Raw genomic sequence first — 11,423 nt, forward strand, 5'->3', positions numbered from 1 at the left:
AGAGGCTTGACTCTCTCTAAGTGAACTCTGAAAAATGTTTTGTTTCCTTGGCTAGAATTCTCTTCAGTAAAGTCAACAGATTTTGTACTTTACCTGTGTAAGGTAGGTAGATTAGCTGGATACTGTCAAGTAGGATCTGTTGTGCTGTTTATATCACAGAAACTTGATTACTTGCGGATTTCTTCTTCATTATACTTGATCAGTTAGACTTTTAACTGTTCAGACTGCTTTTAGTTGGATGAATATTCCTTTAAGACCAGAAATTAAGATCATAATATAAATTCCCTACACATCTAAGTATAGATTGTCAGCAGACATAAATTAGTATAACCATCTGAAAATCAATAGACTTCTGAGAGTTTACGCTGATGGAAAACTGGCCCTTGAGTGTTTGCAGGGAATAACAGAAATAGGGAAACAACTACTTGGAAGGACGATAGTAGTTATTCTTCTTCTGAATAATTTTTCTTGTCCGGGTAAATTGCCTTTCTTTCTATATTCCTGAGAGATTTTACTTCAGAAGTCTGTCATCACTCAGTGCTTAAAGACACCATGTCAAATTCTTCTCTGTTACACTCAGGTGCAAATACCTTGATGTCAGTGGAGCTATTCAAATGTAGACTATAGTTACAGTTTTGAGTTTTGCCTTAAATTGGGACAGTTGCATATGTATATGGATCTACTTGATTCTGAAGATATCAGATTGTGCTGCCTCCCTAAAATGCTCCCTTAAAACAAAAAAGTTAATAATATTATGCTTTATAACAAATTATTTATTGCACTGAGGCACTGTATTTCTATCCTGTAGGTTTGAGCAGGACCAAGCTCACAAAATGCCCAGAAGAAACCACCATCTAGATGGCAACTTTTTCAGAGAGAAAGGACACAGCTATCTTGCAGCAGAAGAGTAAGCATAAAGCAAAATATATGTTAGCATGTAAGCTGGTGAAAAAATTTACATTGAAAGAAATGTACAAAACAGTATCAGAAAAAGTCACCATTGTATATAGTAGAGTGCATTTTAACTATCCTGTAGTTTTCTTTAGTGTTTGTGTGGTGGGTTGACCCTGGCTGGACACCAGGTGCCCACCAAAGCCATTCTATCACTCCCCTCCTCAGCCAGACAGGGGAGAGAAAATAAAACAAAGGGCTTGTGGGTCGAGATCACTCACCAATTACCGCCACAGGCAAAACAGACTCAACTTGTGGAAAATTAAATTAATTTATTGCCGATCAACCAGAGTAGGGTCATGAGAAATAAAACCAAATCTCAGAACACCTTCCCTCCACCCCTCCCTTCTTCCCAGACACAGCTTCATTCCTGGATTCTCTACCTACCCCCCGCCCCCAGCAGCGCAGGGGGACGGGGAATGGGGGTTACGGTCAGTTCATCACACGTTGTCTCTGCCGCTCCTTCCTCCTCAGGTGGAGGACTCATCACTTATCCTCTGCTCCAGCGTGGCGTCTTTCCCACGGGCTGCAGTTCTTCACGAACTGCTCCAGTGTGGGTCCCTTCCACGGACTGCAGTCCTTCAGGCACAGACTGCTCCAGCGTGGGTCCCCCACGGGGTCACAAGGCCTGACAGAAAACCTGCTCCAGTGTGGGCTCCTCTCTCCACGGGGCCACAGGTCCTGCCAGGAGCCTGCTCCAGTGTCGGCTTCCCACAGGGTCACAGCCTCCTTCGGGTACCCACCTGCTCCGGCGTGGGGTTCTCCCCGGCCTGCAGGTGGATATCTGCTCCACCATGGACCTCCCTGGGCTGCAGGGGGACAGCCTGCCTCACCATGGTCTTCCCCACGGGCTGCAGGGGAATGTCTGCTCTGGCACCTGGAGCATCTCCTCCCCCTCCTTCTTCACTGACCTTGGTGTCTGCAGGGCTGTTTCTTTCACATGTTCTCACTCCTCTCTCCAGCTGCAGTTTCTGTGCCTGCTGCAACTTTTTTTCCCTTCTTAAATACGTTATCACAGAGGACTACCACTGTAGCTGATGGGCTCGGCCTTGGCTGGCTGCGGGTCCGTCTTAGAGCCAGCTGGTATGGGCTCTGTCGGACATGGGGGAAGCTTCCAGCAGCTTCTCACAGAAGCCCCTCCTGTAAACCCACTGCTACCAAAACCTTGCCACACAAACCCAATACAGTTTGCCATTGCAGAATCATAAAAAGCCCTCAACAGCTAAGAAAAAGCAGAATTGCAGAATTCAGGAATCTAGAGTTTGATCATATGATCACAAGCCATTAACCTTGATAATAAAATTACCAGGTTTATTGAGGCTTATTTAGAATTTTCTTTTGAGGCTGTTGCAAGGTGATCTTTACACTAAATTTTATCTCCAGATTCACATACCTTTCTTCAGAACCTCAAAGGGACATTGTCTTATCCTAAAGAATAACATAAGTGAAAACCATAAAGAAATGGTAAAATACCATCAAAAAGCAGATGGAGACATCAATGCCATAAAATGTAACTCTCAGTAAATTGTTCCTGAGTGAGACTCCACTTAGGCAGAACTAATTCAAACTAATACTTTGTTAGTTTTGGCTTACAGTAAGATATGTTGGGTCTTGGATTACTAGAGACACTATCCCACCTGTGATATGTTATTACCTTAGACAAATATTGGCAATGTGCTTGGGATATCTATGTGTGGAATGTGCTTCTGGTACTGGTTTACTGGCCCCCAAACTTGGTGACTTTTGTCTGTCCCCCCCTCCCTGCAAGATACTTGTTTCTCCATGTTCATCCCTGGGGAGAGAGAATAAACAAAGGGTAAGGGTGTCTCATAGTCCTTCCAAAGCAGTTCAGGTCTCCAAAAGAAAAAGCTGGTGAGTCATGTCTCAGCACTTAAAACTGAGTATACTCACCTCTAACTGCCATGAATCCGGATGGCTGCAATTGTAAGCAGGTTTTCTAGATATGAGAGGGAAAATTGTCTCTCTGCTTCCAGTACCAGAAGGAGCAGTCAAGATACAAGCACAGATTCCTAGTAGCACAGCTGCAGCTTTAACTGGAATTGCAAGAAGTTGCATACACACTTTTCATACTAGCCCCTGAACAGGTAGGGAAGGAGTTAGGCGGCAAACACACAGCTAAAATCACCAACTCCAGAAACGACACACATTCTGTGGGGGATACAGGCTAATGGATGGCTAAAACTACAGAGCATATGAAAAGCAGGAAGCAGACTCAAAATGTAGAAAAGGCAGCAAGTGCTTGGAGAAATAGTCTCTCCAAGTTTTAACTGTGCTGGGGGCAGTGACATAACCGGGGGGAGCCAACGCGTAACTTTGGAGATCAGCTGCTACATGGCTGCACCAGGAAGCAATTGAATGTCGTGAGCTCTCTTGGGTTAAACAGATCTCCAGCCAATACAAAGTCTTGAAAAGGCAGGAGCGACTTGGAAGATTCAGGGACTTGTGAAAAAGAAAGTTCCTTTGGTTCCAAGGGGCTTCATACTTCAAACAGCACGCAGGCAGTTCAGGTAAAAAGACAGCCTGTTCTGCCACACGGATCTGCTTTCATCTTCTTTCAGGCGTCTTAGGTCACAAGGAAACACTCCTTCATGAGACTCTGAGTCAGTGAAAATGATAACAAATAGATATAAAAGGTCTCTGATAAGTCACATATCCCAATCCTCAGTCTCAATGGAAAAGCCTGGTGGTAATTACTGCAGGGCAACTGGGTAGAAGATACATGAAAGTAAGTCAGAATGAGTTTATCCTGACTCGTAGTCATTTTTTTTCTGGTCCTCTTTTCCCTCTCAGCGTTTTGGAGACTCTTCTGTTCCTGAAGAAGCAAAGAACAAAGAAGCGGGGAGTGAATTCTGTATATGTTAACAGGGGGGATATTAGCACAGCAGGGAGGGTTTTGTGACGAGCAAACCTGAATTACTTTGTCAGCTTGCTTTCTGACAGATAGTGTAACTGTGCTATTTCTCCCAAGTCCCTGGTAAGCAGTGGGAAGGATGTCTTACAGCACAGTTTGCAAAGCCTACCTTCCCTAAAATGAGCCAATGACACCAGTACTGTCCCTAGTACATCACGGAACAAGAACTAAAGAATTATAGAGGTTTTTATGAATAATTCAAAGTTTCTTACTTGGGTTTTGAGGTTGTGTAGTGTTTTATGTATCCAAAAAACCCTTCTGTCATCAGCAGTTGTTGCAATATGATGCAATTAGGATACATTTCTCCATACCTGCTGCCTAGAGAAATTTAACAAATAAACATAAGCTGTGTCTCTGCAGGTGTGGCATTTAAATTATTTCACATTCCCTTCCAATATTGCAATGCTGTTTGCTGGATTTACAGGCAGGGGTTTTTTTAGAAGCAGTAGTCACTGGTAGATTATTATCTTTGAAGCAATATATTCCTGATTTGTAAAATGCTTAAGAACTTGGCAGAGAATTTAGCTAACTGCTTAATCTACAGAGATTGGCTAAAGTTACTGATACTTCGTCTATCTTCTGAGGTAAATTCTGTTCCATGCATTCCTCTGATAAAAGGATGCTGATACAAACTTTTGCTCTAATCTTTCTTGCTCCCAGAAGAATGCATCTAGTTCTGGTGTTAATTATTTTGTTTTGCTTTCCCAACAGAGCTCTGGGTATTGGACTTTTCATTTTGGTGCTGGCAATTTTACTTATCTTTGGCTGCTGGTATTACAAAAGACGTAGTGGCTATAAAAGTCTGCGGGTAAGCATGGCAGCTCACTTTCTAGCACACTGTTATTTTGACAACATACTATCATTATTTGCATTACATTAATGCAGAGAACATCGAATCTGTAATAGGACATCATTATCTCAGGCAATATATACACTGACATATACACAGGTAAAACCACACAATATTAAACACATCTTGCCCTGAAGAACTTGCAAGTCAGGCAAAGAGGTAAGAGGAAGCATAGGGAGATGAACCCAGTTGCCCAACACATCAGTGGCAAAACTGATCTCTAGGAAGCATTATATTTAATATTTACACAAAGTCAAGATATGTTCTGTGTGTTTTCATTTAAATAAAAATAACATATTCACTACTCATAAGACTTACCCCTAAATAAGGACAGTTATGATTAGAGTAAATTGAGAAAGCAGGGAAGAAAAATAACTGTTACTAGTAACTAAGTAAATATTGTGTTCATGTATGCATGATGCATGACTTTTTTGTATAAAAGTTGACTTGCAGTTTTAAGATTTACAAAAAAGCAGTGCAGGTTTGAGGTTTGCTTTCTAAACACTACTTTTAAAAAACTCTACTTTCTGTCTTCTTAAAAAATATAAAAATAGGCACAACCCTTCTCATAACATCTGTTGTTAGAAGTCTCAAAGCTTTATCTTTGAAGTTCTGCTCTCTCTCCTATGAAAGGGAGGCTACTTTTAATCCTTTAAAGTGAAAGCTTTATCCAATTATATATTGGATAATAACTTTCAGTTATCCTAATATTTCAAAAAAGATGTGACCATTTGGAATTTAGAAACATATCTCTCATCTAAGTCAGCAAATCCACTTCCTTCCTGTTTCCAGTAACTTTTTCCTGTTACCTTTAGAGCAATCTATCCAATATATGTATCAGCTGGCAGAATACATAAAACCTGAACTTCCATAGTGAAATGTTGCAAAAATGAAGGTAATACTCAAAAAAACCTTCAAAAAGCAAACAGAATTCTGTCATGCCTGCTTTGTACATCATGCTAAAAAGCACAATCTCTTTTTTAATTCTTTCTCATTGCAGATTGCTGCTTTCTAGTTTTGAAAATCAAGTTTTTGTTAGGCTTTTTGGCTAGGGGAGAAGTGGTACAGAATGCATACAACAGAAATGGTGGAAAAATGGAAAAGAAAATGGTTGGAGATTAAAGAAAGAAATGGGTGGGATAAAAAGGAGGAGGCATTCAGGTATGTGAAAAGGTGTCAGTTCCTGCAGCAATTCTTGACCTAAAAACTGTGATCTTCATTTCTCTGGTGATGTAATTGGGTAATACAGGAGAGAATGTCTCAGCAGAGACAGCAAAAAGTGATAGGTAGATTACATCTCTTACTTGCTGGCATTGTGTCTGGCCCTAATCCCAGATTCTAATACATATTGTAAATATGTTGTCAAATATTAAATTATGCATAATTTGCTCCAACTTCACATTCTCTTCTTCCTTTCATTTTCCCATATTTCTTTATGATCTGTCACAGAGCAAAAGCTCTAGTGTGGGCACAATACAAACCGTGGTAGGTGAGGGAAAAATACCGGACTGCAAAATGGCTCTGCAGGAGTACAGAAACTTGAATTCTGTGGTAAGTTGCAACTCAAGATTTCATTTACTTACAACATAGCAAGACATGGTGAGACAATCTTGGTAAACAGTCTCTTCTTGAAGATTTCTTTCTTGGGGTGTGCTCTCTAGATTGGGTCTTCAGTGCCCCTACATTAACTTAAAAAGTATTTATTTTGCACAATTTTACTGTCAAAAGGGTTTTTAAAATCTACTGTAAAGAATTCTTTTAAAAAATCCTTTTCTTTCAGCTACCTTTATTCTTAAGTTGTATGATCATGATGCAATCTATTAGAATGATGTAACACCTGAATGCTGAAATATACTGAATAAACAAACATCTCCCTAACAGATGTTTTGCCATTCTGACAAACAACAAATGGACTGTGTCTGGAATACTATACCCTGACAACGATTGTCAGGGAATGTTATAAAACTTCAAGGTTTTAGCTCCTCTAATCATTATGGAAAGATGAACATTCAAACCTATAATTTTTAAAAAGTTAAAATAACTTAATTGATAAATATATATGTCAAGTTATGTGTGTGTTTAAATATTTTTAGAATAGGGAAAAGGCTAATTTACAGCCAATTTTAAATAAGCTGACCAAATTGTTAACATTGGAAATAAGTCAACCTACCTGCATCAACACTCTTCATCAAGAAAAATTTCAATACCAGTCTGAATTCTAAAAAATAAAATAAATAAATAAATTAAAAAATCCTCTTTTTTTGAAAATTCCTGTCCTTATAACACTGAAAATTATCTTTTTGGATGAATAATACAAAGAAAATGAAATTAATCTGATTTAAAACCAAAAAACATATTAGCAAAAACTAACTTAAAAAAAAAAAAGACATAATGAATGAGCTCAGCTATTTAAAGCTGTAGTACCATATCTGATACAAAGGTAAATAGCTCACTGCATCTTTAATGTCATTTTCTTGTACCACAATTGTTTTTTCAGTCTTTCACCCTCATTTTCCTTACCATAGGTACCTGATGCTCCACCAGCTTATGACAAAATTGCTGCAGATCAGTCACCACCACCTTATTCACCATGATATCACGAAATCTTACACTCTAAAGATACCGATTCAATTTCTTCATGCTCTCTCTTAATTTCCTGTACATGCTTAACTTTCTTAAAGCTAAAATAAAAAAAAAAAAAAAAATCACATGCTTTCCTTAGCAGTTGCTGAAAATTATTCCTGCTTAGTTTACAGAAGTGGTTGTTGAAATGCCTCAATAAACCTGAATATGCTTTTGTTTTAAGTTTTTAATTTCCTGTGGTCAGATTAATACACTATACTCAAGTCTGGGCATCTTGCATCCTTCATAGATCTACCAAGAGCAAGTACATACCATTGAGTATCAACCAGAGTAGAAAGTGTTGACACCTTTGTTTTAATCTTCCCCACTTACTCTCAATTTCTTTAAAAAAGAAATAAATAAACTATTCCCTAGAATGTAATGTACAAGAATCTGTCATAAAATGGACAAAACCATTTGACTACATGTCCTGTTACAAAACCTAACCATTTTCCCTACCAAGATTTCTACCAGCAGTTCTAAATTAACCTGCAAAAAGTGACTATGTTTTACAACAGGCTTTTACCTCACATCACTTGTTTATGTACCTGTAATGAAATAATTCCTCATAAAACATGATCCAGGCAACCTAGGAATTTCTGCTTAGTGTCCATATTATTTCGTACTGATCAACAGGTATAATGATGATCACCTTTCGTTTCCCTCTGCCAGTCTTGTGAGAAAGCAGAAGAACTTGGTAGATACAGAGCTTTACGTGTCAACTCTTTCTCACATGATGAAACAGTATGAGACAATGTGTGAAGCCCACGTTCCTTGGAGAGTACAGAAGACAGCAGACTTCAATATGTTAATTTTTCCAGGTTGCCAGAACACTAGCAGTAATAGAAAACACAGAATTGTGATACACATAAATTAGGCTACATACATTTGGCAGTTATTGTTTACTTAGCCTTTTTTGTTATTGTTTACTTGCCAGATTATTACTTGAGATTATATGCAGATCAACAAATTTATACACAAGGCCTGATATCTCATAGCAGGAGGTAGCTCAAACTGTACAACTTTCATTAAAATGAAAAGTAGTTACAGAAGAAAACTATTTTCATAAACCAATTATTAACTGCTACTAGTAAAGAATCCATTTCTTTGTCATTAAATATACAAACATAAACACCTTAAAACAAAAAAAATGTTTTAAATATGAGGTAGATTTACTTGCCTAACACAAACTCCATATATGGTGATAAATAAAGAGACATAGGGTTTTAGAAATATTTCTTTTGTAATAAAAATGTTTATATAGATTCATAAAATTAGATACTTGTTGGAAGGTAATAAATATCTGTAATTACTGTGAAAGGTTAGAATCAATATATCTGTTTTTATAAATTTAGTTGACATTTGTATTTAGAAATTTAAAGAGATACTTTAACCTAAAAAGCTGTCTTACATGTGTCATTTCCAATAAATACCTTTAAGAAAAAAATTCTGTGGACTTGTTTAGTGACAAGAAGAAGAATATATACAAAATGCCAGCTTATAGCTAGTAAGCACCAGAGATGTAGAACACAATTAATTTTTTTGCAGAATTGGTAAGCTAAAGCTTGAGGCTAATGATCTTTAGCAACTCTGTACTCTGCAACTCTCTGCCCTGAGGCAACATCTTTTCAAAAGACTCCATGGTGCTACAGTTGAATGGAACTGACATACACATTCATGTCTGAGAAAAGTGTAGTTTCTATAAAGATTAATTACGATAACGAAGTGGAGTGCTTGGATTTCAAAAAGCTTTACTTGATCCCACACATTTTTCAGTAGTATCAGCATTAAATATGTTACTAGCGATTTCAAAAGCTCATGAAATAGTTGACATTCACTAAGTAGAAATATTGATTTATTTCCAGAAGTACATAAGGCCAAATTGTTGGAACTGCTTAGCAGCCAGGGTTGGAACTATTGAACTTTGACACTAATTTATAGACCCTTAAAGGATAGATAAGCCCTCATGGAAACCTATCCTTAGTTTTCAGAAAGTCCTCCCATTTTTCCTCCCTTTGAAAGCAGTATTCTTTCTTTATAGTCACAGTCAGACAGTGGTCTCAGATTTTAATTGATGCATGAATATAAGAGCAAGAAATAGAGGTTCATAGAGTACTATTTTATGTAGGTGAAAGCTTCATCATTCATGCTAAACACCTTCACAAATTCCATTTTTCAAATCTGGCTTTATACCCTATGAGGGTACACTGGAGACACTGACTGCTGATACGTTAAAAACCACCAGTAAAGGACAGGTCAGAACTTGAAAGCAAGAGACCTGTAATTGCCGAAGTTGCACGCTGCAAGAACTGGCTATGTTATGCACTTTCTGCATTACACTCAAGCACGCTGCACTTGACCAAAGACAACCTAAAACTCTCTAGGATGTCTGTCCCTTTAAAAAGGAAGAGAAATGCATAGAAACTTCTCAACTACCGCACATGCAGAATGTGGTATAGAGTTTTCAAATTTCCAGGAAAGGCTTTCACATTAGACAGTCATGTGACCGCAGAGTAATAAATGGTCACCAAAATTCAGATTTGTAATTTCTCTGGTATGGTCATGTGTGTACAGGGAGGATGTAAAAATCAAAGATCTCCTGCTCCTCTTTTTTTACCCTCTTTGCACTCAGGCTGCAATGAGATGCCTTGTATTACAACTATAATTCTCAACAAACATGATCTTTGCACTTTATTTTCTCCCACCAAATGAGCAAATGAAGAAACCTGTGGGCAATTTGAGCTCTTCCCCTGGATGCTGACGAAGAGAGGTGGCTGGTCATAGCAGGAGAATGAAGCTCTGCGTGCTAGTGGTCTGCATTATACTGCTTCTATCAGAGAAGTAGACACACTGTTACTAAAGCTTATCCCTACAGAAGGATCGTAGCAACATCCCTACAGCTATGCATGCAACCCTTATGTAGACACAAGGAACAACTTGAAACCCAGGTCTTTCATTAATATAGTGTGTTTTCATCAGATGATTGGCAAATTATAACAGCAGTAGCAGTTGCATTGTCTGTGTTTGGATTCCTGGTATTATCCTGCTGGATCATCTACTTCCTAATGAGGTTACAAGCCTCAATGTAGCCTTAAAGGTTCCAGAATATTGGTCAGCCATCCCAGCCACTGCACAAAGGTAAAATGCAGCAGGTCCTGACGGGTGCAATCTTCCTGGCATACAGAACCATGTAGCAAAACACTCAGTGGGCCACGAGCCATAGGGTATACACTGCACATGTCAGAGAGCTATGACAAAGGAAAGTACGACTTTCCGCAGGAAGCACTTGGTTTCTTAGAGTCTCACCAGCCCAGTCTAACAGGACTGGCATATGCAGCTGGTTGCCAGGACAATCCAGTGATGTTCACCTCAGCAATCTCTGTTGGCTTAATACCTGCTACAACTGGGGATGTAGATAGATCATCTTGGCCTCAAGAACTGTATTAGTATTAACCATATTGCTTGTAATTTTTCAGTTAAATAAAACAGTGCCATCAAATTTGGTTCATATTTATGTCTAATATTGGTAAAATATCCATTATTTTGTTTGTGTGTGTCCATGTATTTATGTGACATAAGTACATTTTCTTCCCTTTAAAAGCAAACTTATTTTCTTTTTTTATGTAAAGGAAAAGGTTAATGACTTCCTCTGTGCTTTGGAGAAGTAGCATTTATTGATTTGTACTTTTCTGTTGACTGTGCAACAAAACTGAAAGACTGTTGTGCGTTCATGCCATTTCATTAAATGTATTTTGTTGTCCATTAGATCTGAAAAGTGCTTGAAAGTTTCCAGTGTTGTCTTTTAGCCACACATCTGCACTGAACTTTACAAATAGTAATAAAGGTAAACTAGCAGCAGTATAAAGTTAAAAAAAGCTATCTACAGATACTATCTACACATCCCATACATGCTGACAGCTAAAAAACAGCCCTTGTGCACTTTTTGGAATTGACCCTCCATATTCTTCTTCCTTACACAATCCTCCAATTTTCACTCTACTTCCTTTCCCCAGAAAATCCTTGGCTCAAAAGCAGCTTGGTTGCTAATAAACACAAAGAACTATTACT

The 11,423-nt window shown here is 38.3% G+C and overlaps 1 protein-coding gene across 1 annotated transcript; it reads left to right on the plus strand.

Moving 5' to 3' along the window:
• The first annotated feature begins 833 nt into the window (after window positions 1-833).
• On the plus strand, window positions 834-7,327 carry MLANA (melan-A). Its single transcript, XM_010586048.1, has 4 exons — window positions 834-907; window positions 4,595-4,691; window positions 6,183-6,284; window positions 7,259-7,327. The coding sequence occupies exons 1-4, from the start codon at window positions 834-836 to the stop codon at window positions 7,325-7,327; spliced, it is 342 nt and encodes a 113-aa protein (XP_010584350.1).
• Window positions 7,328-11,423: the final 4,096 nt, after the last annotated feature.

Source organism: Haliaeetus leucocephalus, unplaced genomic scaffold, assembly GCF_000737465.1.
Source record: "Haliaeetus leucocephalus isolate CR32 unplaced genomic scaffold, Haliaeetus_leucocephalus-4.0 Scaffold139, whole genome shotgun sequence".
Classification (NCBI taxonomy): domain Eukaryota; kingdom Metazoa; phylum Chordata; class Aves; order Accipitriformes; family Accipitridae; genus Haliaeetus; species Haliaeetus leucocephalus.

What these genes read in the sequence shown, in the direction of transcription:
- MLANA (XM_010586048.1), top strand. Translation starts at nt 834, where the DNA reads ATGCCCAGAAGAAACCACCATCTAGATGGCAACTTTTTCAGAGAGAAA. An exon ending in AGCTATCTTGCAGCAGAAGA is followed by an intron (nt 908 to 4,594) that starts GTAAGCATAAAG and finishes CTTTCCCAACAG; the next exon opens with AGCTCTGGGTATTGGACTTT. An exon ending in GTGGCTATAAAAGTCTGCGG is followed by an intron (nt 4,692 to 6,182) that starts GTAAGCATGGCA and finishes GATCTGTCACAG; the next exon opens with AGCAAAAGCTCTAGTGTGGG.